The sequence below is a fragment of the Anas platyrhynchos genome, chromosome 33 (assembly GCF_047663525.1).
Source record: "Anas platyrhynchos isolate ZD024472 breed Pekin duck chromosome 33, IASCAAS_PekinDuck_T2T, whole genome shotgun sequence".
NCBI lineage: Eukaryota > Metazoa > Chordata > Aves > Anseriformes > Anatidae > Anas > Anas platyrhynchos.
Window position 1 is genome coordinate 7,357,318 of NC_092618.1, and position 27,857 is coordinate 7,385,174.

Sequence of the window (27,857 nt, forward strand, 5' to 3'; positions counted from 1 at the left end):
GAAGGCAAGATGTTGATACACTAGTTTAACAACTTATCAGGAGATGGTTACATGAGCTTTGCAGCAGTGTTTTTTGAACAAAAGAGGCAACTGAGATGCAGAAGGAGAAAAGGGGAGAGGGTTCTTTTTTTTTGTTACATTAAGCAAAGGAATTTTCATAGTGTCTAGCTAAGCATTATACAGCTCCTTACTTCAGCAGGGAGTTTTCACCACTCCTGTTCCTCAAACAGAACTCCTTGTTTTTACAAAAGACAATGAACAAACATTTATTGTGTATTACAGTTAGGAAGAACTTCTTTACCGAAAGGGTTGTTAGGCACTGGAACGGGCTGCCCAGGGAGGTGGTGGAGTCACCATCCCTGGAAGTCTTCAAAAGACGTTTAGATGTAGAGCTTAGGGATATGGTTTAGTGGGGACTGTTAGCGTTAGGTCAGAGGTTGGACTCGATGATCTTGAGGTCTCTTCCAACCTAGAAATTGTGTGTGTGATTTCTGTGTGCATGGAATTCTTTGGCCAGTTGGGGTCGGCCATCCTGAATCTGTCCCCTTGCAGCTGTTGCTGTGTGCCAATTCTGATCGCTAGTAGGACAGTGAGACACCGAAAGGTCCTTGGCTTGTTGTAAGTACTGCTCTGCAGCAATTGAAACATCGGGGTGGTATCAGCACTCTTCTAAACATCCTTTTACACATCCTAAGCCAAAACATAGCAACGTACCCGCTACTAGGAGAACTAACTGTCCTAACTGAAACCAGGACATGTATCTTTTCCACTTGGGTGCTATTGCTCATAAATTTGAGAATTCAACATGAGCAAGCTAGGAAATGTGGGTACATACAGAACCGCATGTATATGGTACACAGCAGACTTGGGATCTGGATCCTCCGTGAGGCCTACAGGCTTCTCTTTGTATACCATGGAGCACTGGCTTGTAAACATGGTGAAATTTCCCATCCTTGATGGGTCTAATACAAAAAGTCTCTTCTCCCTTCTCTCCCCTGTCCTCTTTCTTAATGTAGGCAGTTGAGAAAGCCGAAATTGGAACAAAAAAAAGAATATAACACAGGTAAGTGGCTGTAACTCCCCGGGATACCGATTTATGCTGGTTACTGAAGAGGATGGCACTTGGTCACTCCATCGCTTTCATTTGGCCCCAAAGCCTTCTGTAGTCAGCTGAATTCACTCATCAGTGACTTTTCTGTGAAGAGAGGTAGGTGCAAATAGGAGATTTTATGAATTCCTTGGGGAGGGAGCAGTGTGAATTGCAGCTTCGTAGGCACAAAGCAAACTGTTCTAATTGTGCAAAGTAAATTGATACTTGGTAAGTTTAAACTTAGTTTTATAGGTGGCAACCACAAAACTAAACCTTAGCTGTGATCCTACCACCACAGTGGTGTAGCTCTTCCCTTCCCCTTGTCCTCTTGGCTCTTTTAATGACAGTGCAAGCAACAAACCTGTGCCAAAGGGTGCTGTACGGTAAACAATGGGCAGGCTTTTTTCTAAAAAGCACGAGTTTGAGTTATCTGGTGTTTGGGTGTTTCTCTTGAAACGATTCTTACCTCCTTGAGCTGTTAGATCATAATGCAGGAAATGAAAGTGCTGCATGCATAAACAGAGTAATAAAACATACACCTCTTAGGAAGAGGCTTGCAATGTAATAGTGTTTTTTTTGAGCACTGTTAGATACAGTTTGACATGAATGGAGTGAAAACACCTTAGAGAAAGGTGTTGATTGTTCTCACTTTTCCAAGACAGAAATAACTGGAGTAAATTTCCCTCCTGCATGGAACAAAAGTTGTGTGTTTGTTTTTGTCTGGCTAGCTTTCAGTCTCTTTAAAATTTCTCTACAGGTCACAGTTTTTAAGTAGACAGTTTAAACGTGCAGAGCGATAAATAAGTGTAATGCAGCGGTTGTGTCAACAACTTCTGATCTGAAATTTAAAGAAAAATCAATCCACTTTAGGGTGCCTTTTTTGTTTGTTTACATTTTACAAGAGCAATGGTGAAATAAGGAGAATCCCATCTTGACTGTTTCAAAATACTTTTTCCGCGTTTCAGTCACCAGAACATTGAGGAGTAGAGCTGGTGCAAAAACTATGAGACGAGTCCATGGAGAAAACAGGGACTTGGAGCTGCGCCGCAGCTGTAGAGTCCAACGCAGTCGGTACTCTACTACTAACTCGTCCATTCTATTTGACAAACTTATAACAAAGTAAGTCATCTTTTCTTGCAGACCTCTTAAAATGATCTTTCTTAGCAAGCCTTTGCACTATGGCATGATGTTGGCCTTGACTTGCTCTTTTTTTTGACAGCAAAGAGGTATGGCTGCTCCTGGCATTGAGAGTTCAATTTGTTGAGTTTTCCCCATTTGGCAGTTTTCTTAGCATCAGAAGTGCCGTCATTTTTAATGAACTTTTTGTTCCATACTCACAAAAGTGAATGTAATGCTTGGTTAAGAAACTGAGGACGGTTTGATACAGTCAAAGCAAAGTAGTCCTAGCGATTCTGCATTTCTGTCCATGGTTTATTTCTGTTTCTGAAGCCAAAATTGTTTTCTGCTTCAGAATTTGCTTTCCTTTCATTTCATCATTTTCTACAACACGAAACTTAGATTCCCATGTAGAGAAGAACAAACAGCCTTTCCTTGGTTAACAAAAAATGACTTAATGCTACTGTGCAGAGCAACTTAAGTAGGATTAAAAGTTGACATAATTTTTTTATATCATCTTACTAGGATGTCAGAATTCTTATTTTCCTCCTGCATTTAAATATATATATATTTTAAATGTGCTCAGTTAGAGGGGAAAATAAACCTGAAAACAGCGTATGTTTGCAAATCCTCAAAAGCTTGTTCTTAAATCTCTATCAAAACTAAAGATTTGACCTAATTTTTTGGTAATGTCTAAAGTCTTGGCTAAGTGTCAATGACTTTTGCTTTGTGCATACTACATTAAAATCTCTTATTGATTGTGTGTGCTGTTTTATTTTTTTCATACATACCTAACTTTGCTCTTACATGTCAAGTTTGTATCTTAGTACTGCGGAAGTTGTGCTACAAAAAATGGATGAAATGGAGCAGATGCGTAGATGCCAAAGATGTTGGGAAGATGTTGAGGTACAAATGACAGAGCAAATACTCTGTCAGTTTGCCATTTTTGTAGAGTATTTCACGCAGGGAAGTAACTTAGTTGTAATTTTAATTGAACTGAAATAACTTCCTTCCAAAGAATAGTGTGGTCTAAACTACCATTTGGTCTTGCTCTCTGGTTATATCTTCATGTCTTACTGATAGGGTTGTGCTCCAGATATCTTTTCAGAGTGGAGGAAGCATCTTCTGCAGAAGATGTGGGATAACGGGGAGATGCTGAAATGCATGTCTTCCACTCCAGTTTCTGAATTGCCTTCTGCTTTTTGAATGGACGCTGTTTACAAACAGCTGTTTCGGACTTGGGTTTTTACTCCAAATGTTACTAAAAGCTCTGCCTGGGGGACTGAATATGCAAAAAGACTGGTGCTTTCCATCAGCTTGGCAGTTTAAGCTGTTTAGCTTTTTCTCCTTAACTCCTAAATCATATTTCTCGTCATGCTCAGGAACGCACTTACTTGGAAAGCTTAACAAAAGGCAGTGCATAGCTTCCTGTGTTGGTCACTCACTCGAATTTTGATTCCTGTTAACGTTTTTTTTCCTGAGAGCTCACAAAGAATCTCCAGTATCATGTAGCTTTAATCATCTGTTACAGGCAAATGGAGCTGTTTTCTTTAATTGACCTAACTTGCATTTTAGAATTCTTCCTTGGTTGCAAACTGCTCCCAGAGTTTTCAGGAACTTGAAGCCTTTCAAATTTCCAGCTGAATGAACTGATGGCTACTTTATGTATATTTGTTTGTGTGCTGGCCTTGCCTGAGAGCTTAAATAAACCCCTGTCTCTAGAGGAACCCCTGTTAAAGTTGTATGCAGCAATCATACTTCCTCTGTCTTAGTTTTGCTCTATTAAATTCAACTATTTTATTAAATTACTGTTCTTTTGAATGATAGGCACATCATTTTAAAACTTCCCGATAACCTACTTTCATAGCTTTTAGTTTAGCTCTGAATTCCCTTTTTTTTCTCTCAAATCACAGAATGGTTGAGGTTAGAAGGGGCCTCTGGAGGTCACCTGGTCCAACCCTCCCCTGCTCAAGCAGGGACACCTAGAGCTGGTTGCCCAGGGCTGTGAAATGAATCCAGAATTGTCCACAGTACTTTTTATTAGCATCTCTCACACGCCTGTATGATTTCTTTTGGTATGTCTGCTAGAAAGGTAGTTCTTTTTCCTTGGTTCTGTCACGCTGTAGGTTATTAACCTCTGATTAACTAATGCACTCAGTTGTGTATCTGGGCAAGTATTTAACCACTGCATGTACTGAGCCCTGGTTTAGAGCAGAAACTCTTGTTGCTGATTGTGGGTGCACGCAATCATATTCCCATTCTCTCCTCTTGTGCAATAATTTATTTTTTGTGTGTATACGGGGTGCCTCGATAATGTTACTGTGTAAGCATCAACAGACAGACGTGTCTGTCAGTGGATGTACGTGTATGCACGTCTGTTTTTCTGCACGTTTGTGACCGATCTTTCTTGCTGCTTGGAATTAGGAGAACCTTGATATCTTCACCTGAGTGAAGTCAGACTTTGAAAGAACTGGACCTGGCAGTCCAGATGAGGTTGGTGAGTTCTGGTTTTAAGTTTTCTTTACTCTGTTCTAACCAAAAGCCTTAAACAATTGAAAGAAGCTAATCTACAGGGTATTTGTCTTCTGTAAAAATTCTGTGTTGCTATTGACTTCACAAGCCTTAGTATGAGCTCTAGGGCTGTACTGTAGTGAGCTCAGAACAGGTAAAAAAAAAAAAAAAAAAAACACCAAAAACAACAGCGCTTTTCCAAACTGCTTACAAGATAAAAGGCAACAGATGGTTGTAGACAGGTGGGAATGGAAAGAAATGGACAGCATTGCTATTACTCAGCATGCGAAACGGTGATACCGCTACAGCAGGAGCGTGACAGTTTTCATGGTTTTGAGCAGCACAGCAAGAATTTTCAGGAAGCAAGGTAGATAGGCTGCCAGATGTTTATGAAAAGCTCCTCCCAAGCGTGAAGCTCAGCAGGAGGGAGGATAGCGTTGTGCGTTTCTGCGTTTAGGAGGCAGTCGCCGTAAGCTGCTGTCAGGGCCTGTAATTAGGAGCTGTCATCTGGGTACTCAGTGACTTGTGGAATGAGGTTAAGCCACGAAAGGCCATATTAACTTGGAAGTGATGGGAAAACTTACAGTTTTTAAGAAGAATGTTAGTTGTGATTAAGGCGGTAAATTAGATCATCCTCGTAGGAGCTTTCTAAACAGATCAGAACAGGGCAAGACTGTACTTAAGGACCGAAAAGGGTGTTGCAGTAGATGAGCTGACAAGTTAGATTATGTGAGAGAGCTCACCTGCACACCTGCAAAGGAGCTCAGAGAGACAGTGACAGGAGGCTGAGCCCCAGAAAATACTTTGCTCCTCCCTTCAGAGGCCCAGAGGAGCAGAGAGATGCACAGTGGCAGGTGGGAACCCGAGGGAAGTTCTTCGGAGGAAGAATGGCTGGGCCATGGACTAGTAAGGGAGAAGCAGAGTTGACTCCTTTGGAGGTTTAGTTAGGAAAACATTAGCTCAAAGTCTGAATAAGAGTAGCTTGAATACAAGGCGGGGGCCAGTCTAGAGGGAGAAGCTTGGTTAAAGTGTGTGGGTTTCAGGGAGCTGTGCAGTAGAGGCTTGTAGAGAGGAATTTTAAATAGCACGTTGAATGGGAAATGAGCCCGGGGCAATTAATTGATGATCAAAATGCAAACTACAATTTTAAATCAGGAAAGAGCTAGAATATACTTTTATAATGAAAAATACACCAGAAAAGAGTGAGGAAAGTGTCAGTGTTGTTACAAAGGAAGTTACTGGAACAAAGGAAAGGGTTAGTGGAGCAATAAAGCAGAGAAATTCATGCTTTTGTGATAGAAGTGTTGGAACACCAAGGACTGGAGATGGTAGTGATCACAAACTCATTTACTGATCGCTCAGTTTTCCGTGTGCTGTCTGTATACCCCATGGCACCTACCTTGCATTCAGAAAGCAATGCAATCTTTGGGGTTAAAAAATAAAAACCAAAGAGGGCGGTGCTTTCCAAGAAAAAAAGATAAGTCCTTTTGGCCAACAGGTAGGTGAACGGAGTATGTACGTTCCTTCCTCGGTGTCCTGCTGTTAACGTGAGAGGATATTCACCAGAACCCAGTAGATAATTGCACTCTGGTTTTTGTGTTTTTTACCATCTTTCATGAAACAACTTCAGGTTACTTGACAGAAGCTAATGGCCTAAGCTTATGTGCATTTGGCATTGTTTTCTCATTGGTGAGCTTCAAGCCTGTGTCTGGCCCATTATTGCTCACAGAATTTGTGGCAGAGCTAGACTTGGACTTAGATTACTGTGCTTAGTCTTAGCACTACAGATTATTAAAACCCTTTCCATTAAACACTTTCTCAAACTAAGAAGTGACTTTCTGAAATAGCTGTTTTCAGAAGATCTGCATCTTAGCTAAGCAATATGACAGAATTTTGCCTGTTGTTAAACACTGAGGCTGACGACAAGTCCATCAGCAGTTTCAGAGAGGACAGACAATGTCTAGATGCATGCTCATCTGCTAGGATTTGTGATTTCTGAAACGTGACTTGCATAAATTCATCTTAAGGTTTTGCAGGATCCACTGTGTCATTAAAATAATGATAATAATAAAACTTACAGGCATCTGTGTAATGCATTTTGGATTTCATATAATTTGCAAAAGTACTTAACGATTCGGTGTCATTTTGTGGTACAGTACAAACAGCAAGAGGAAGTGAGAACAAAGAAAATGACGGTGAAGATGTTCCAAGGCGTTACAACCTTCGACGGAGGAAACCTGTTGACCGCTACCAAGCTCCTATGGAAAGTAGGTTGAACGCACAGTTTCTCTTAAAACCTTATTTCTTGCACATAAGTGAGATAATTTTTTTCAATGCAAATACATGTGTTTGCGCACACAGTTCTGTTTCAGTTCTGTACCTTCATTCTGCACATGAACTTCGCTGTTTTTATCAGACACGTGTGTCCTGTGCCCATTGTATTTCTTTGCTGTTTGGCGTACTTAGTGCTATGTATCCTTGATATGACAGTAATTAATCACACTTCATAGTCTTGCTCTTGTGATTTTCAGTTCACCTTTAAAAAGGGCGTAGTTTTCCACTTGTACCATGCACTGATGAAAAGCAAAAACGGTTAAAAATTCTTCTGGAATTAGGGATGAGTGAAACACGTGGCATTTTCTTTATCTTTTGATTTCCTCCTCTCTTAAATGTATCTGTATCATTATTCTAAATTCTTTCCTTTCAGTAAGACAAAGAGATCGAGAGAGGACTAACTCGGGCCAGCCCTGTTCTGTCAGACAGAAAGAGTCACTTGAAAATGCTGGGTCACAAAAATGTAGAAGACGTGCCAGGTTGGTGTATGGCTAGTGATAGCTCTTACTTATCCGTAGAGCTGTCAGTCTCCTTACTGCATAATGCTTCAAAGGGTTTTCAGTTTAGTGGTAATTACAGAGTAAGTTTATGATCGGTACTTTGGTAGTCTGAGGATAGAGAGGAAAGAAATATTTGGAGGGCAGGAGGTGGATACTTTTAAGTTGGTTTCTTTTTTAAATCCAATATTTGTGGGTCGCTGATAAGATGATTATGGAGGTAGTGTCTGAGTTTCTGTAACTGAAATTCTTTGGTTCTGGAACTGAAGCCAGAATCCCCCCTTAAAAATCTTAGTCACACTATTTAATCTTGAAGGATACAAATTATTTTCTTAAAACCAAAAATAATTTTATTCGATTTAGAGGGAGAGGCTTTATGGAAGTTTTGTTGGATTAAAAAAAAAAAAAAGTTATCACTCAAATACTGACTCTAGTTTCTGTTTGGAATCAACTAATGTTTCTATATGAAGTTAACCTTAAACAATAAAAGATCTAAATGAAATCATAAATTGCCTTAGTGGTGATAAAGGCTTCTTGGATTCTGTAAGCAGTTAGTGCGTAGAGAATGCTGTTGATTGCCAGATATTTTGTTGAGCATTCTTGAAAGCAGACAGTTGTCACGAGGAAAATCATGTCATGGCCTTTGAAATCAGATTGCTAAGGAGTACAATGGACTGGAAAATAGATCTCAGAATAAATTTTGAGATAGAATTCCCTTAATTTTTGGTGTTACTTAGTATCTGCTCTATTTTCTTTTTAACTTTCTGGTTTATATGCTTGCTTGCAGACAGAGACATGCAGATGACATCAGTGATTCTACACCCTCTTGCTCATCTCCCTTGCTTAGCACATGTGATACGGAGGAGAGTGGTGAGAGCAGTGAGGACAGCGAGAGCACATCTCCAAGAAGGTTGCTGTCATTAGAGAACAGGGGAGGGATGAATCTCCTTCAAATGAATATTTAGCCATGTTTAAGTTTATCTAAATTTAACTGTGTGAGTTTATGTCAATTAATTAGGTCTTCTGTATATTAATTAATGTTTTTTACATTTGCTTGGCATTATTATGAAAAACAAAAATCTTCAAGTTGCATCTTAAAGAAAAAGAAGCCCTATAACTTCTCCTTAATTCAAATCAGGACTTTTTGAGTGAAACTTCAGAAACAGGACCTAAAGAGAGTTCAGAGGGATCAGAAGAAAGTTGGCAGAAGTCAGGGAGATGCAATGCAAATAGATAGTGCGGTAAGTCTTAAACTAATCATCGTGTCAGCGAGTGTTTCCAGGGATTATGAAAGATCTCAGTGTGCCATCTACAACTACCTTTGTTGATGGTTTTCTCTAAAGCAACTTCAAAAATTGCCCAGAATGTTTCCGTTGTGCTGAGATAATTTCTGATGAAACCTTGATCTAGGTTGCTGCTTTCTTTAACATACAAACTCTGTTGTGTTGAATTTCTCTTTAGATTGGATTTGAGAATGTGGGTGGTCTTTCCAAACACATCGCAGCTTTGAAAGAGATGGTGATTTTTCCCCTCCTGTATCCAGAAGTTTTTCAGCGGTTCAATATTCAGTCCCCAGGGTAACTCATTAAAGTGATAAATCGTAAGTCAGCTGTTTTCAGGAGAAAGTTCAATTAAGGTATCAATATGCTTCCATGCTTCAACATTTTGGCAGCGGTGAACGTTTGTTTTAGTAGTGGCAAAAAGTGGTTTCTTAAAAATGGATAGAATCCAGAATATTTGTAGGTTAAAAATATAAGCAACGTCTTAAAATTTTAAGTTTTACCGTCTGGTGTCTTTAAAAAGTTGGGTTAGTTGGGTTGGAGTGGTTTTGTTCTCAGTTTTATGTACAAGTCAGCTTGATTAGTTTGTAGGCAAGAAGGGATTATCTAGTGGAAGTCAATTGTAATATGTTGCCTGGAAGCCCAATTGTTTTTCCTGCCTACTTTTGTTTTCTTTTTTTTTCCCTCTGAGTGCTAAGGCATCGCTTTTCCTTCCGGCTTTAGGCTTCCTCACGTGCCATCAGCAATAGATGGTCTGAGAGACCAAACCCAGTAACTTAATGCTTTTGAGAGGAGCATTAAATGCTTTACTATCAGATTCTGCATATTGTGAAAGCAAGAATATGCAGTTTATCACTGAAGAATGAAGTGGTGATTCACCATTCAGCCCATTCTCAGATTCTGTGCTGAAGTTTGCCTGTTTGGCTCTGGTTTGCTGTGATCAAACTGTTTGTCAGCAGTTTTGGAAGTGTCCTTCTGGGACAGTATGCTCTCTTTTGAAGGTTTTATACACTTGAGTTACCCCCTTATTCATTTCTTTGGGTGAAAAAAATGAATTTTCTTGTGAAACGTTGTAAAAATGCAGAACTTCTATCTGTTCTGACTCTACCCACACTTCAGCTATTACTGCTGTCTTGTACATGATGTGTTTTGGTTAGGAAAGACGCTTGTTCTAGAGATGATGGTTGTAGGAGGTACTCATCATGATGTTTTTTTTTTCCTATCTGGATCTTTTTTTATTGCAGAGGCTGTCTATTTTATGGCCCCCCAGGAACAGGGAAAACACTAGTTGCTCGTGCACTTGCCAATGAATATAGCCGAAGTGACAGAAAAATAACATTTTTTATGAGAAGTGCTTCGGACTGCATGAGAAAATACGTGGGGGAATCAGAACGCCAACTTCGTGTGTTATTTGAACAGGTAAGGTTGAAATGCACAGTGTGTTCTGTCAGAGTTGAAACCATTATTTTCTGTGGTCAACGTTTTTAAGTAGAACTTGCTTTTTTTGTATTTTGTTATTTTTTTTTTTTCCCACTGAAATGGAAATGCCAGTGTTTCTGCTGTGAATGTCAGCTGTTGGAACTACTGGAACGATTTGCTTCCTGTCACCCGGATACAGTGGGTTGACACAGACTGCTGTCTTCTGTTAGTCATGCCAGATACTCCAGTAGCTCTATCAGTAGAGGTCCCAGAGGCTGAAGTGAAAAATCTAGTTTAGATGACATTCCAACCATGATGTTTTTGTGTATTTTTCCTTTAGATAATGGTGTTTTACTCTGTGTTTTTGTGCTAGGCCTATCAGATGCGACCTTCAATTATTTTCTTTGACGAGATAGATGGTCTCGCTCCTGTGCGCTCCAGTAAACAAGACCACATTCATAGGTATTACAGTTTTGCACCTACATAAAATCTGCTTGATCTTTGGGGAATGAAAAAAAAAAAAGGATGATGACCTGTTTAATTTACTGTGAACACATTAATTTATCCTGAAAACTTGTAACTCAATGCCAAAACAGGTGCTTCTAAATGATAGTTGAAACCAGTTTACTAAGCCTGATATCAGCTTGTGGTCTGTGTTAACTTACCTATTGTTTATGTCTTAAAATGAGTCTTGTCCTTAAAAAGCTTGTCCTTTATGACTACTCATGGAAAAAAGTCATATGGAATGTGACAAAATTTACTGAACCAGTAAGTAAAAATTATATTTTTCTATTAGTTCCATTGTTTCAACTCTTCTGACGCTTCTGGACGGCATAGTTAACAGAGGGGAGATCGTGGTAATCGGAGCTACCAACAGACTGGATTCTATAGATCCTGCTTTATGAAGACCAGGACGCTTTGACAGAGAGTTCCTCTTCAACTTGCCAAATAAAGAGGTGAGAACTGAAATTCAACGTTAGCGCTACCATGGCAAAGTCCAACTTTATAGGAAAAAAAAATTGACAACTTGAACAAGAGAGTGATATGTGGAGACACTGCGTTGTTCCGTGGAGGGCAAATCTGGTACTGAATATATATGGTCAAGATGATACCACCAAGTAGTTAGTTCTGTAATCAAACCTTTCATTCCCAAAGTTGTACCTGTTTGCTTAATTATTTAGTCCACTTGGGCGCTTTCATCATGAAGTTGTGTTTTTGGTCTCAATCCTTCACTTATGAATGAATAGGGGACGTGTGTGCATTTGATTGTGCCCCGGATCAGTGGTAGTAGTTTGAGTCATAATTATTTTCTTCTTTATAGTAATTGTAGCAATTTGAAACATTGTGCCAGAAGTGCTTTCTGTGAATTTACTGCCTGAAAAGCAAATGTGATGAAGTAATGAGACTGTCACAATGAAAGCTTGTTAAATTTTAGAGAAGTTTTTTGGACAACAAAGAAATGTTTCTGGATAAATTTTTCATTGCAGTATTTTCCTCTGGGTCCTTAGGTCTCATAGTTTGGAAACTTGTTATTGAAGCTATAAATGCCTTTTCTTTCACTGTAGGTTCCTAGAAAAAAGTCCAGTGTAACAAATAAGAAATATTCAATTTCCTGGTTGACAATGCAGAGTGTATATTAAATAACTGTAAAATACTTGAAAGTTGAGCAAGTAAGAAAAGCGTATTAGTAGATGAGGGTTTTTGAGGGAGGACTGTTTTGGTTTTTTTGTTTGTTTGTTTCTTGTTGGTATTTCTAAGGAAAACTTGAGACAAGCTAAAATGCAATGATTTTGCTTCCAGGCTAGAAAAGAAATTTTCAAGATTCATACTCGTGACTGGACCCCTAAGCCACCGGACATGTTGCTTGATGAACTAGCTGAGAAATGCATTGGTAAGACTGAAACCAAAATGGATTCTTGCTTGTGACCAAGTTGTAAAGAACCTTAGCTTGTACCAGGCAGTACCCAAGCTCTTGTGCCTTGCTGCACAACTAGTCAACGAGGCAGCTGGCACGCCTTCATAGCAATCAGAGTTAGATGCTTTCATCTATTTACTCTTTGTTGTCGTTCCTCTTGTTGTCTGAGAACATTAAATGGTTCTGGGGCATCTGCCTCAAGAGTATAGTTTTTGATGAGGAGTCTGCTTCAGCTGCATAAGCGCAGGATATCAGGCAGTGAGCAACATGAAACTTCCCTGCAGAGCGGTAGCACTTTGAATTCCCTGTTAACCTGTTTGGTTTTGACATGACAAATTCTTTAAATGTTGCATGTTGTAAACCTGGGCCTTGACTGATGTAACGTTTGATTTTTGTTTGTTAGGATACTGTGGTGCAGATATCAAATCCCTATGTACTGAAGCTGCTCTGTGCTCTCTGCGCCGATGCTATCCTCAGATTTATGCAAGTAGGGAGAAATTGCAACTAGACGTTAATTCTATTAAAATAAAAGCAAAGGACTTTTTCATGGCTCCGAAGAAGGTTGTTCCGGCATCAAACAGGATCGAGGCTTCACCCGTACAAGCACTATCACCCATTTTCAAGCCACTTTTTAAAAGATCAGTAGCGAATATTTTACAAGTTGTGCAGAAGATCTTCCCGCAGGCACAGCTAGTGCTAAAGGAGGACCGACAGCAAGGTATAACCACAGCATCCACTTCTTTATAATTCTGCTAAAGATTGTTCGTAAGCTCCTTTATTCTAAGGGAGAGAAAAAAATCACCAAGAGTAGCGTACCTTATATGTACACAGCAGTGGGACTTGGTACAGCTTTGTAGGGCCTTGTGCCATCTGCTTAGATCTGTGGTGGGATGAACTCTAGGAAATAGCTTTCAGTGTGTGCTCTCAAATGAAGAAAGGGTTTTGGCACTGATTTAGAAGCTGTATTAATGTAAGAGAAAGAGACAAAGGCTATTCAGGGAAGTTAACAAACCTCTTTTGCCTTTCAGACCATTTAAATCCTATTTTACAAGATGGTATGTTCGACAGTGATGACGATGCATCCTTGGTTTCCGGAGATGAATTCAAAGATGGAATGCCTGACGGACCAGAGAAAAAACTCCTCTGTTTCAGCAGGTAAAGAAAGATAGATCCCTGTTATGTTTAAATTCTCAGGTCTGATGAGCCTTTGTAAACAGTTCCAGCTGTTAAAAGTGTGAGGGGTGGTAGACGAAGGGGTAACATCAAGTTAGTGTGTAGAAGGGGTGCTTGGTATTCACAAGAAGAAAGGGTGAAGGGACTAAAGTTGTAATGAAGTTGCTCTGAATGACCCAATTGAAAAGCCCAGGCTTCTCTTCCTAAGCCAAAGTGATCCGTAGACTACCAGAACACGTTGACTTAATCCATGGCATTCTTTGAAAGACTCAAGACCGCATACATGTCCTATCTGTCCTTTTAGCTAAAAGTACCCCAACTTTATGGGTTTGTGTTGCCACCTTTTGCCCTTCTGTTTTCCAGGATTGTTAAACCAGTAGTGAATTTTGTAGTAGAAAGAACACTGAGAAATGGCTTGTTAAAACACCTTGAGAAAAATTTGAATGGTGTCTTTATTTGTTAAGCCACCAAGTTGTGTTAATCTTGTGGTATTTTAGTATGGAAGTCATGCAAGCCCACGGTTGGAAAGTTAGATCATGTTGTCGCAGCTGGATCAGTTATTTTTCTCAGTTTCTATTGCTGTGCTGTCCAGAAGATTTTCTGTCCTCTAGAGCAAGGCTAAGTCTCTAGCATCTTTGATTTAAGCCAGCAAAGGTACAGCCTGATTGTAGTGGGGAAACAAATGCTCATTGCAAATTTATTTCCTAGTAGTAAAGCAAGATTGCAGGGATATTAATTTGCAGTCTTGGTTTAGTAAAGAATAGGAAACACAAGGGAAGAAGATGAAACAATTGGAATGACTGAATAACTTAACTGGAAATCTTACATGTATTTAATGTACCACTGCCACTGGGATTATTTGGGGAGGGAAAAGAAAATCTATAGGAAAAGTACTTGGAACATCTGTGTGTCTATTCAGCACCTCATTTATAAGCTTGTTTTCTTAACTCTTGTTCTAGGAGTGCTTTCTGCGAACCAACATCACGCCGGCCCCGTCTGCTAATAGTAGGAAAAGAAGGGTACGGCCAGGTTTCTTACGTGGCACCCGCGGTGTTGCACGCTTTGGAGAAGTTTCCCGTTCACACCCTGGACCTTTCTGTTCTGCTTACAAACGTTGCACCGCCAGAAGAAATCTGCGGACAGGTACCTTTTTTCTTTTTATTCTCATCGGATTCACTGACTGTATGTAGAGGATCAGTCGAGTTGCAAGTAAGGTGAGCAAAATTCATTGGTAATGGAGGTGGCCTTGTTTTAATGTGCTGGGATGTTTGCTTCTGTCTGAAAATCCCCTTTTCTTTTAGACAGCACCACAAACAATCTGGATGTTGTACATGTCCACATTTTCCATACCCAATTTTACAGTGAGGATGTTGCTAGCAGCTCAGGAAGCTGGGCGGTGTTGCTAATGAACATCTCTTTGTGGAAAGAAATGCTGCTCATCTCCCTGGGATCCAGAAAGTAGTTCTCATTGCCTCCTAAGACTGTGTGCTCCCAGTAGATGGCTCTGTACCAGACTGCATGTCGGCTACTTTTTGTAGCCTTCTTTTAAATTATATTAGTAAGGCAACCAAGGTTTGGAGCTTCTGTTTATTTTGTTTTCACACGGACATACACAACTTGTGCTGTTGCAGTGTGTGCAATAAAAGCATTAACACGCTGATGTGGTTTGAACTAGAAAAAATAAACAGATTTGGTGTTCTTACTTTTAGGCAGGAAATCCATTTTATTGTTTGGCATCACTACCTTAAAATATTTTTACCTTTAGTGGAAACATTTGAGAGCTATACAAGTAAGGACAGACATGTTACACTACTGAATACTGATGTGTCCCAAAAGAGGGACATTTCCTTTCTTTGTTATGCGTTGATTGTGGCTGTGGCCATATAGCTACGGTGTCTAGCCACTGCCTGAATATATCCTTCCCATCTTCTGACTAGAGTTCTCCGAATACTGATAATCTGAAAGGGTGCCCAGAGAAATTCCTTATGTGAAAGGATGCTTGCCACTCTGTTCACATAGTTTCATTTCATGGGGCAGTCAGATGGCTATGTAGCTATGTATTAACAGGTTATTCTCCGTGTTTTAGTTTTCTTACCCAAGCTTTCCTTTTCACTAGCTGATCCGAAATGCTCAGAAGACAGCACCAAGCATAATTTATGTCCCAGATATCCATTTATGGTGGGACAACGCTGGACCTGCCTTGAAACTTACTTTTCTAACTCTACTACGTAACATTCCAGCATTTTCACCAGTTTTGCTGCTTGCTACGTCTGATGTACGTCACTCAGATCTCCCAGAAGAGGTATTTGTCAATACTTTTCTTACTATTTCTTCAGTTTCTTGTAATTTTTGAATGCTTTCAGCATCAAAATGCTGTGCTGTTAAATGCATACTGTTATTACTCAGGCACCCTAACAAATCACTTAAAATTTGCTTAGAGAAAAAGAATACTGTGAAAGCATCTGCTTAAAGTTTTTTCTGAGTCAAGCAAGTGACTTTCACCCCCTTCTCACGCATGCAAATAATAAATACAATAATTCCAGTGGCTACAAAGTGGTTCAGTCAAGAATATGCAGTGCTTGAAATGACAAGAGGATGTCTTTACTGAAGAGATTTCTTCTGACAGTCTGCCATTCCATGCTATGTTGGGTAAACTGCTAATAATGCAATTTAGTAGAGAATTGAAACACTTTGATTAAAAAAAAAAAAAAAAAGCAGTTTCTTTCTTCATATAGGCCAAAGCTTTCCAAGCTGGAAAGCTGAGTTCCAATTTCTGCTCAAGTAACTTTGGAATGGAATTCTAGTTGTATTCCTAAATAAACTGTAGTAAAAGTACATGCAGAACTTCATTGACTTCTGAGAGTTTACATTAAGGGAAGGTGCCCAAAACAGGAACACGCTGTTCTCGTTCTGATTATTTTGTCTCAGTTACTGGGGGAAGAGAACGGGCCTTACCTAGACGTGTTTATTATCAACTGCTTTGAAAGTGCTTGAGTTCCCACAGAAGTTTTTGTGCAGGTTCTAAATTCCTTCTAAAATAAGTAGTGAAATTCCTTACCTACCTTTTAATACTAGAAATTGAAAATGGAGGAAGACGTAGAGGTACTAGCTACTTCAGACACCTTTTGGTAGAGAAATAAAAAGTCAGCAAAAAGCCCTCACTTGTCTGCTGAAGCCTTTCTCTTCCCTCTATAGCCATAAAGGTTCTAAGTAAAGGATGCAGCAAGGCAAGTAAATACAAAGGAAGCGATGTTGGATGTGGTGAAAGCCATTACTTTATCAGTGTAGCATACAATCCCTTCACCGAGCTTTAATTCTACAGGTGATTCTTAAAGGTGATATTTGAATTTGCCGTGCCAGCCTGTGAAAATGTAGCCTTTTAAGGCCAGGAAGATAACTTTTTTCAGTTTGTGTTCTTCAGGTTATTATTAATTTTAAAAGGTACTCGTCTTTTTGGAATAGAAGATGAGTTTTTGTGGCCTTAAATCTGAAATGTCTTTCCTCCTTCTGCTTTAGATCCAAAAATTATTTAATAAGGAATTTGGAGAAGTGTGCAATATTGAGGTGCCTGGTAGGGCAGAGAGAGCAGCTTTTTTTGAGGACCTAATTCTAAATCAAGTGGCTAAGCCTCCTGTAAAGAAAACAGGTGAGGAGGATATAAGAAGTACATCTTAAACTTTCCTATCGAAGTTACTAGCTCTTTGGGATTTGCTTTGGTGGTCATTTTCTGTCAGTAATTTGTCATATGCTTGAATTTGAGTACTGTAAATTGGCTAATTTTTCCTGATTAATTGAAGTTGATCGGACGTTGGAAGTCCTGCCTGTAGCACCACCAGCTGAGCCTCAGAAGCCACAAGAGGAAGAAGTAGGGATGCTGGAGGAGGAAGAGGAGGATACGTTGCGTGAACTTAGAATTTTCTTGAGGGACATTACTCACAGACTTGCCACTGACAGACGTTTCAGGGAATTTGCAAAGCCCGTTGACCCACAGAAGGTAAACTAGTGCTGATCTGTGTGTGTCTGTAACTTCTCAGTGTTCGTATTTCTCAGCGTTTTGGGGAAGGTTCAACTTTGTTTTTAGGGCTGCACTATTAGGATTTTGCAAGAAGCAGAGGCAGTGCTTTTACTTCTGCTGACTCTCAAACGTCTCTTATTGGATTATTCGCTGAAAGCCCTGGTTTCATTCTAAAAAGCCAGTCCAAATGCCAACACAGTTTGCTCGTGAAAAGGCTTTGATATGTAGGCATGTCACAGCACTGAAAAGCCCAGAGATCTTTCCTTATAATTACAAACAGTATTTACAGGACTACTTTAATGAAGTCTAAAGCCCTTTATTGGACTGTCAGTACCTGTGGGAACAGGAATAGGAGCAGCCGTTTGTAAAAGTAAGTTTTGAGATCCTGTTCTCTGTTTCATCTGGAACTCCTCAATAGGAATCAACCATAAGTGCAGTGTGTTTTCTTTTTCCTCCAATTGGCTGCTTAGATCCCTTTTTCTCCTTAATTGATTAGATAAGCCTAAACTAGGGGCGTATATTTCAAAGACAGATATAACTTGAATATACCTGCGGATCAGCAAAGGCTTCTTCATGTGGGCATCCACTGGCTTTTCTTCCCCTTTTCTCCTAGGTTCTTGAGCTGTGAAAAATCCAGACAGATACATATGTCCTCATCTGAACTAGTTATTAGGCTCCTCTTACGGTCTGAGGGAAGAACTCGGCACCTCTGGGCCCAGTTACCTCATTCTAAAGTAGATGCCTGCAATAGGTACTTCACAGGTGCAATGCATGCACCTTTTCCTCAATGTCGACAACAAAGAGAATGTCGGATGGCTTACTCAGCTTTCACTGTTGTGATTTTCTGAAGCAAAGTGAAATGAATCTCCCACCCTCAGTGTTTCTTCTCTACCATGCACGTGCTTCTGACCGCCCTACTTCTTGTTGTCCTCTCCTAGCAGCTCTAATGCCAGTTGAAAGAGCCCTTCCATTTTTGAGAAGCAAACTGGTTAATTTCAGCATCTTCCGATGCATCGCAAATGTTCAGGGTTTTTAGGAAGTCATTTATTTAAAGTTTTCAGAGTAATTTTGGTAGACAGTGTGCAAGGTTAAGAAAACCTCTGAATGCTTGTATTTGATCTGCAGGTACCTGACTATGCCACAAGGATTAAAGAGCCGATGGATCTTTTAACAGTTCTGACTCAAACTGACTCGCACCAGTACCTCACTGCAGGAGACTATCTGAAGGACATCGATCTAATCTGTAACAATGCCTTAGAGTACTACCCGGATCAAAGATCTACAGGTGAGGATGTGCTTTTTAGCCCTAGTTTAAAAAATCGGTCAAACGTATAGATGGATAAATGCTGTGTTCAGACAGTAGACTTCAGATGGATTAGATGATTTTGGACATCCACAGAGAACATCTCTTACCACATTGTAAATATTTTACCATTTTGCTGCTTGGGCATGGAATTGTGATATAAGTGTTCCCAAGGAACTAGTGCTTTTGTTTTAATTAACTTCTATGTTGTTATGCTGAAAATATTCACTGAGATAACCTTTCGGAACCAACCTATGAAGAAAGCAATTTTTTTCTGTGATCAAAACAGTTTCATTGGTTGGTAGACAACATTCAGTTAAAGTCTGTAAAATTTCAGATCGTCACAGAGCCTATGTTTTGCAAGACACTGCATATTCAATGGTGAGGAACGAAATGGATACAGAGTTTGGACGACTTTGTGAACAAATTAAAGAATCTCGTGAGAAAAGAGGTACGTGCTTTAACGCTAAGGATTTTAAGACTTGTCTCTGCATTTGTAACTGAAAATGCACGACAAAGATCTTTGGTATCTATTCTTTATTGCAAGGTCGCACCTCTCCAGCGTGGTCTCCATGGGACGACTCCAAGTCACCACAGCAGAACCCTGCTACTGAAGACGACAAACCAGAGGAAGAGAGTAATGAAAATGAGGAGATGACAGCGGCACCTGTAGATGCCAGTACACCCATTTCTAATGGTAAGTTGCATTTTATTCAGCTGCTCTTGTCATTCATACCTTCTCTGTTCTTGAGGCGCAACAGTTGTCTCTGATGCCTGGCTCTTTATGCCAGAAGTATTTTGTTTTCAAATTTACTTCAAAATGTGAGAGAGAAATCCAGAGGTCATTCATTCAATATAGCGATGAATTAAAGTTCAAAGAAAGTTGGTTTACAACATAAAAAACAAACAAACAAACAAACAAACAAAAACAACTTTGATGGCCCAATTGACATTTAGCCGCCCCTAAATTGCTAATTCTTGAGGTAAAAAATGTTGTGGATGGCAGTTTCTGAATACTTAACTAGTTTTTAATTATGCAAAATGGCATTTTTACCCCCACTCCACCCCTCCCTTCCCCAAATGCTAAAACCTTAGCTACCTCATACTGTGATTCCCAGTTGAAGGAGGGAAGTCTAACTAGTGAGAGTGGGAATTTTGCCATGGACTCCACCCATATCCTTTTGCAATACTATATGAATACTACGAACGTTGGGCAAAACCACAAAGTTTGTTTTTTCACAAAAGGTTTACCAAATCAGGAAGCGTACGAGGTATAAGTCTTCATGTTTTTTCTCCTTTGAATATTCCCTTAAAATTGTCTCATTAATTAATCTCTTCCAAACACGTATTCAGCTTTTGAAGTCTTCAGCTTGATACCAGACTCGAAGGAGAGCTTATTTCCAGAGGCTTTTATGATGTTCATCTGTATTAGTTCATGGAGTAAGACAGTGACTTTGTCAAATAACCTCACGTTGTATTAATGCTGCCCATCCAAAGTAAGAATCCTCAGCATGTAAAATCCTGAAAGTGACTGTTTAGTGAATGAAATTCCGTAGCTGTGTGTGTGGTTTGTTTGCTTGTTTTTAATCTTAATAGCAAACTGACCCCATTAACTTTCAACTCTTTTCTCAGCATATGTAGGGATATAGGCAGTGGTAGCTCAGTTCCTTTGTTTTCCTTGTCAGTTGAGTAAGATGAAGATAATGGATTTTGAAGAAAGAATTCTTTTGGTTATGTTTTGGATTATTTTTTATGCTGTCTCTTTGTAGGTGCGTCAGAAAGAAAGCGCAGAAGGAACAACTGTGCGCATGCTGCAGCAAAGAGGAGTTCTCAATTCGATACAGAGAACAGAGTACCAACAGATGACCAAAACAATAGTGATGGAGAAGAGTTTGTGGACAAACATGTTTCTGACATATGTCAAGTTAAACTTAACACTGAAAAGGAAAGTGCTAAGCTTTGTGGATATTCAACACCAAGATGGGGAACTATAACTAATGGAAATCCAAGTTCAAATGGTAAGGGAGAAGTCCATCAGATCCTTTAGCACCCTATTCTTGCTGAGGAGGATTGCACTATTTATTAGCTTTAGCCTTCAATTTCACTCTATTTTTTCTGTTACAGCTCTCAAAAATCATCACACAGTTTATTCCATAATGATGTTGCTCCTCTAATTGTGCAAGCCTAGCCCACGTTTCTGTAGGTGCTGTTTTTTTGATTCTAAAGTGTGTTTTTTTCTAATGGTACCTAACTGAAAGCCAGCAGTCACTGACACTCTTTTATTGTACGAGGTGCTTTCCAATAACGAGCAGTTTAGGTGAAAAAGCAGCACTTCAAGATGCGTGGATCCAGAGTAACATGTGGAATAGGAGACTTAAGCCCTAATGTTGTACTCTAAGATGTGTTCCCTAACCTGAATTGGCAACATGACTATTTTTTTTCACTATTAACCTTTTCATTAGTGCTTTTTGTTTGTTTGTGGGTATTTTTGTTTGCTTTTTTTTGTCTTAGTTTCTGTTTTTTATGGAGCAGTGGCTTTAGCTGGAAAGAAGGGAGAAGCCAAGTATTTCTCAGTGCAGACGATAACAATTCTGTCTCTGTATTTGTAGAGAGAGACTGTTTTGCAGGTACAGGATCCTTCACTGAGACTGTATTCTAGATAAACAGGAAACCTGACTGAAGAAATTTGTGTCCTTCCAGATTCTTGGGCATTTCAAGCAGTGACTCCTGAACATTCTTGGGAAGAAGACCAGCAACAGATAAGTGATGAGAACCCTGTACAAGTTCCTACAGAGACAGACTACATAGTTATCGTGGATCGCTATGAGCTCAAAGTCTGTCTAATTTCAGCTTTTTTTTTGATGCTCAAATAGGACATATGCACTGTGACTGTTTAGTTTCCATACCTCGTGTAGATTTCTGTAGGCTACCATTTGCTTCTGGTCATCTGTAGTTTAGGAGACAGATTCTTTGCCTAATTTTTAAGATAAAAGGCCTTGCTGAATTTTAAAATACCACATTGACAACCTGCTAGTACTATTATGGATATCATTTAATGATTTGTAATTTTAATGATGGGTTTGAGGGCTTTTATTTGGGGATTTTTTTTTCATGCTTTGATGTATTAAGAACCTGAAAAGTATCTTTATTTCTTGCAGTGATGATTTTAAACCTGAAGTTAGCAGGTTGACGTAAACTAGCTAGCCATGGAGAAGTGACTACTTTTCTGAAATTCCTTGAAAGTGCAGCATTAGAAGTTCTTATAGTGTGTGTGTGTGTGTGTGTGTATATATACACGAGGGAGGCAGAGTTTGCTGATTAGATGATAAGCAGCAGTATTTCCAGGGGGCAGTAGTATTTCCATTTGGTATGGCTGCTCCCTAAAGCTACATACTCGCAGGCTCACACAGCTAATGGACAGCTGTGGCAGTGGAAGAAGGTGCTGCCACTAGCTTGTCACTGTTGCTGTGCCAGAGATTATCATCTCTGCATCTTTGGTAATAGAAATGGCTGTGTGAGAGAGAGGTGATTGCTACAAGCAGTCACTTTGCTATTTACCCACCCCTGAATTTAAAGGTAGGACTGAGCAAACTAATCCACCTTTGCTCTGGGCGTTTGAGCAACCTGTTCTGCCAGCAGAGTTGTAGGCATGGCACACGTGGGTAAAGGTAATCACCTAAGGGTGCTTCCTTTTCCAGCTGGCACAGCTGTATCTACAAGATCTGCAGCCTTTTTACAGTGCCCCGCGCTGCTGCAACGCTTCTCTAATGAAATGCAACAGTGGCTTTGCTGTGGCAGCAGCTGTCCTACAAAGAGGATCGTGTCATTCCCTGCTGCTTTGGGAGCAGTCGACTTGCAATTACAACCGTTGATGTGATTGATTAGTAGTAAAAGATTGTCCGAAATTTCAGCCTTTCCTTTCTCTGAAATATGAAAAATTAACTCATATTTTCCCTGCTGAAATCTTATGGGATATTTAATCTGTTCTCTGAAGTGTCACATTTTATTTAATAGCGTAAGAAAAAGTAGGCTGTCACTTGTATTGTTACTGTTCAACCTCTGAAAACATATAGAGCGTATTCAAAGGATCTTGTACTATTCTAAAGTTGTTGTTTTGCTCCATTGTTGTCTTCAGAAACTGTTATGCTTTGTCACTAAGATAACGAAGGGATTTGACATTTAACACCTGGAAAAAGTATATGGCGTCATTAATCAGTGTATTTACAACCATAGAGAAGACTACGACAAAACCGATTTGGTGGAGGTAATTTTTGTTTTGAATTCTAGCGCTTTCTGTCACTGTTACGCAGTATTTGTGTGTTCTGGGATATCGTGGTTGTTTAGCATTGCTCTTTACTGCTTAGGTGTCTGTGCACAGACAACAACAACAGTACGACTTCTCCCTTTCAGTCTGGAAGACGTTTATCCATCTTGCAAAACCATTGTTGTATTTGGCATAATTGTTGGCAGTTTCTGCAGGAAAAAGCTTGAACTTGAAGACAACGGGTCCACCCACACAGCCCTTTCAAAGCAGTTAACTTTAGTCTGTCAGTAGTTTTCCTCGAGAACCGTTTTGGGAGTGGGAGGACTATGAAGGGAAGGTGCTTTTCTAAGTCTTTCACTTGCTCTCTCCCTCTACAGCCAGTCATGCACGGTGATAGCAGTTGTTCCATCCTTGGAGAGAAATTTAAGTATATAACAAGAGTTTGAGACTTCTCTCTAGTCACACTCTAATCTCTTTTTAACTAATGCGCTTGAGCATCTGTAATTGGGGAGATTTCTGCCTGTGCCAGTTTTACACTGAGTCAAATTCTCTGGTCTCTTCCTGTAAAAGATGATTTCTGAGTTGTCCGAATTCCTCCGAAATCTGCGTGAGGCGTCCATGGTCCAAGTCAGGTGTTCCCGGTATACGCTGGATATTCACTCTTCACATTGAAGATCCTTGAATCCATTTATCTTAGAGTTGCTTGTGCTTAAGAACAGATAAAATGTGTTGTGCTGTTCAGTCTGCCTTAAAAAGAGAGTGCCTCTTTTTTTTAGGCACTGGTCATCTCGATCTCTTTTTCCACATCTGATAAAGAGTTAGAACGGACACTCTGTTCTGCCTGTGAGAGGAGTATTTAGATTCAGGGAGGCCGCTCCTGAAAAAAAAAAAAAAAGAGATCTTTTAGCTCGAGAAGGGATTTATTTCTAATCTCATGGCCTGTGAACTTTTGTAACTTAACATTTAATTTATTATTTGGGACCAATTCCCCCTTTTGGGAAACAACTCCCCATTTGGGGAAAATATTCCCTTGTTTGGGGAAATTTCCCCCTTTTTTGGGAAAATTCCCCTGTTTGGGGGAAAAACTCCCTCTTTCTGGGTAACAACAACATACTTTTAGGAACAATTCCCCCTTTTTGGGGAAATTTTTTCCCCAAAAAGGGGGAGTTTTTCTCCAAAATTGAGAATTTTTCTCCAAAGGGGGGAGTTTTTCCCACAAAGGGAGCAATTGTTGCCAAAAAGCGGGGAATTATTACCAAAAGGGGGGAGTTGTTCCCCAAAAAGGGGGAATTTTCCCCAAAAAGGTGGCATTGTTACCTAAATAAGGGGAGTCATTCCCAAAAAGTGGGAGTTGTTTACAAAAAGTGGGAAGTTTTGCCAAGAGAGGTGGAATTGTCCCCAAAAGGGGATGTCTTTGAGGTCTTGTGTGGGGTCTCCTGTGAGACAGGAGGGGTCTGGACCCCTCGTTTTTGGGGTCTCCACCAGCACTGGGGTGGGCCTGAGGGCTTGGCTGCTGGTTTGGCTCTGGGGTAACCGGGACAGGGCCCGGATCGGCCCCCTGAGGGGTTCAGGGGCTGCTCTGCTCCCTCTGCGCCTGCCCTAGAGCATCTCGACCCCCCCAGCAGCCCCTAGCTTTCCTGGGACCCCCCCCCCCCCCGGTGCTGTTTTGTGTGGGGTGGGGGTGAGAAATGGGGGCTGGAGGCGCTCAGCTCTGCTCTTAGCTCTGCTCTTCCCCTTGTTATACATGAGGTCTCAACTCAATCTGAACTTTGTAATATTTATAAAACAAATATTTCTAAAAGGTATAAAAGCTATAAAAGGTATAAAAGGCAAGTAAACAGCGCTGAGTGTGCGGGGAGTCTACGCTCCACCAGCACGCACACACGAACATCAAACATTCTAAATATACAGAACATTGCTTTACATACTAAACCCAAGTATGCCTATACATACGTACAATCAGGAAAGGTAACAAACAATCCTCCAAGTTCCACGACTCAACTGTCTCCATTTTCCACTCCTTTTCTTGATTACTAACAAGTCTCCGTTTTCCATTCCTTTTGAACAATATGTCTTGCTTTATGTTGTCAAGCAACTCGGTCCTCAGGCCCTATGGATCCCGTTCTTCCCAAATCGAAGACAAGCATATCCAGCTCCTTCTCAAGGCCATAGGGCCTGGGCCAAAAGGCACATCCAGGTCACCATGGGCGTAACAGCAAAAGCCTTCGATGGCTGTAGCAGCAGAGGGGCCGGTGGCGTGGCAGAAGGAGCAGTAAAGGAGCCCGCGGCTCCCTCACAGTCTGGCAAACCACACGTTTCTGACTGTGGTCCCACAGGGCTCTTTAAGGCCTCAGAGACTGCTCGCCAGGTGCCGAGCAATCCCACTGCAACCTTGTCGTTTCTCGTTGCAGAGTCCCACACCTTGACCTCAGTTTGGTCCCATGTTTCAGGATCATAAACTGTCCGATTGTTAATAAGGAGAATAAGCTGTGAGGTGACCAGGACAGTCTTTGTTCCTAAGGACGTATGATTCCCCATAATGCGCAGCTGCTTAGCAGCGAGGGGCAGTTGTGTGCTGGCTCCGCTTCTCTCAGCTCGAGCTTCTCTCCAGCTCTGGCGCGCCTGTTTCCAGTACGAGCTTCTCTGAGCAGTTTGCTGAGTTTGGCCGAACCTATCTTCATGAGGCAATCAAAATGCCTGTTCCCGTCCTGGTCTCCATTCTGCCAGCCTGTTCCTCTTCACTTCTTTTTCCTGCTTCTTTATTGATGTAACTTCATCGTGTTGCCTTTTTTTCTTCTTCTTTCGTGAGGGCAGGCTCCCCTCTTATCCCCTTCTCTCCACAGCAGTTCTTTTCAAAACAACTTTTCATTGCTCAAACAACTTTGAATGTAACAACAACAGCAAACACCCAGGAGCTTCCATGCCTTACTGGCTGGAGAACAAGAAACCCAAGCCTGCATGGAGTCTCCTGAATCACCCTTCTTGGTTCCCTCTAAACTCTTTTACATTCCTGATGGCCTCCTCGTTAAGAGTCTAATTTTATCTCAACCACAGGGCTTTCCAAGCCCCATGGCCACACTCCCAAATCTCCCCCTTCTTTATTAATATCAACCATTTTCTCCACACGAATTACCACTCCATATATCACAATCCCTCATCTTCTTTTGAGTATCATTAATCCGTGTCTTGTTTTCAGATTTGGCCAAGGCCAATTGAACCAGAAGAGAATGCTTTCACAATATTCTCTGCAAGATTTATAAACAAGTTTTTAGCAATTATTGGACTCCCATATCTAGAATATTTCACCCAACTCATTGTTCCACACAATGTATACTAATCATCCCCAGCAGCATCACATACATCAAATTTGATTGATCAAAGTAGATAACCAATCCTCTAGGTATAGAGGATTATATATACTTGCAGCGCCGCCTCTTCTGCAAGTGGGGGCTGCACGCCAGTGAGGGGGGCACAGGGTGATAACGGGTGACAACATCGACATTCACTACGCCACCAAGGGCCTGCAAGGTGCGTCCCCAGAGTGTCCCCAAGGTGTCTGCAAAGTGTCCCCAAATAGCCGCCAAGGTGTCCCCAAAGTGTCCCCAACCTGTCCCCAACTGTCCCCAATGCCCCCTCCCTTTTGTCGCCCCCCCCAGGCTGACCCAAGCTGCACCTCGAGGTGTGGCACCAGGGCTCCCTGGGGCATAGCGAGCTGATGGGCTTCGGCTCCTGCCAGATCCCCAGCACCCCGGGGTGCCACGCGCTGACCTGCGTCACCTGGCGGCCCCAGGGGACCTGGCGGGAGCGCCTGAGCCAATTTTGGCTGGGGGGGGGGGGGCCCCAACTGCTTACCCCCGACCCCGGTTACGGCGACCGCATTCGGTTGCGCACCGGGGCCGCCGGCGCCGTGCGCCTGGAGCTCGGCGTCATCCTGGGCCACTTCGAGCGCTACGGGGTGCAGTGCTGAGCCCCCCCCCGCGGGGGGGACACAGGGGAGCACCGAGCACCCCCAAGACCGACGCCCCCCCCCCCCAACTCCCCCAGCCCCGGTACTTGGGGGTCTCGAGACTGGTGCAGGATGGAGACGCGGGGAAGGGGCCCGGGGAAAAGGGTCTTTTTGGGGGAGGGGGGGGTACTGCTGGGGGGGGGTCCTGGTTGGGAAAGGGGTTCTGGGGGGGCAATTGGGGGTGGGGGTTAATGAGGGGGGCTGGAGGGGGTAATTAGTGGGGATGGGGGAAATTGGAGGACTGGTTGGGGTAATTATTGGGGTGGGGGCGATTGGGGGTGCTGGTGGGGTAATTATTTGGGATGGGGGGCAATTTGGGGGGTCTGGAGGGGGCAATTGGGGGACTGGGGGGGTAATAATTGGGGATGGGGCAATTGGGGGGGCAATGGGGGGAGAAGGGAGTAAGGGGATGTAAAAGGGGGGGCGGGGGTGCAGTGGGGGGGGCGGGGAGGCAATTGGGGGGGTCAGACAGGGCAATTGGGGGGGTCAGACGGGGCAATTGGGGGAACAAGAGGGTGGGGGGGGCTGCGATGGGCTTGGGATGTGCAGTGCAAGGGGGTGGGGAGCTCCTTGGAGGGGGTGCAGAAACCCCTGGGGGGGGACATGGACCCCCCCCTCTGGGGTGGGGTGACAGCGTGTGTGTGCGGCCCCATGTCCCCCCCCCCCGTGTCCCCGCAGGGCATGGCGGAGCTGCACGTCATCAGGCAGCTGGTGGGGGCCAGCGGCTTCCCCCATCGCAGCCTCTTTTGCAAGTGGGGGCTGCACGCCGGTGAGGGGGGGGGCACAGGGTGACAACAGGTGACAACATCGACGTCCACTACGTCACCAAGGGCCTGCAAGGTGCGTCCCCAGAGTGTCCCCATATTGTCCCCAAGGTGTCCCCAAATAGCTCCCAAGGTGTGTCCCCAAATAGCCCCCAAGGTGTCCCCAGTGT

The 27,857-nt window shown here is 41.9% G+C and overlaps 1 protein-coding gene across 9 annotated transcripts; it reads left to right on the plus strand.

The window, feature by feature from the left end:
- Positions 1–105: 105 nt before the first annotated feature.
- Positions 106–26,195, plus strand: LOC140000334 (ATPase family AAA domain-containing protein 2-like). Of its 9 annotated transcripts, none has more exons than XR_011805490.1 (22): positions 106–2,209; positions 3,022–3,112; positions 4,631–4,699; positions 6,874–6,984; positions 7,425–7,530; positions 8,336–10,247; positions 10,621–10,709; positions 11,044–11,203; positions 12,048–12,138; positions 12,566–12,880; positions 13,191–13,317; positions 14,295–14,478; positions 15,452–15,637; positions 16,852–16,981; positions 17,133–17,329; positions 18,476–18,635; positions 18,991–19,104; positions 19,201–19,350; positions 20,423–20,671; positions 21,354–21,487; positions 22,789–22,917; positions 26,114–26,195. XR_011805490.1 is itself a non-coding variant. In XM_072030176.1 (22 exons), exons 10-22 carry the CDS (start codon positions 12,105–12,107, stop codon positions 22,834–22,836), a joined length of 2,028 nt encoding a protein of 675 aa, XP_071886277.1. In that variant the 5' UTR covers positions 107–2,209; positions 3,022–3,112; positions 4,631–4,699; positions 6,874–6,984; positions 7,425–7,530; positions 8,336–8,458; positions 8,687–10,247; positions 10,621–10,709; positions 11,044–11,203; positions 12,048–12,104; the 3' UTR covers positions 22,837–23,062. The 9 variants fall into 9 exon arrangements, 6 of the variants coding, with proteins under 6 accessions (XP_071886277.1, XP_071886276.1, XP_071886280.1 ...); XR_011805489.1 differs by lacking the exon at positions 26,114–26,195 and adding an exon at positions 23,018–23,062; XR_011805488.1 differs by having other exon boundaries at positions 107–2,209; positions 23,488–26,195.
- The last annotated feature ends 1,662 nt before the right edge of the window (positions 26,196–27,857 follow it).

What these genes read in the sequence shown, in the direction of transcription:
- LOC140000334 (XM_072030174.1), top strand. Translation starts at nt 12,105, where the DNA reads ATGTTGCTTGATGAACTAGCTGAGAAATGCATTG. An exon ending in AAAGGAGGACCGACAGCAAG is followed by an intron (nt 12,881 to 13,190) that starts GTATAACCACAG and finishes TTTGCCTTTCAG; the next exon opens with ACCATTTAAATCCTATTTTA. An exon ending in CAGTACACCCATTTCTAATG is followed by an intron (nt 19,351 to 20,422) that starts GTAAGTTGCATT and finishes GTCTCTTTGTAG; the next exon opens with GTGCGTCAGAAAGAAAGCGC.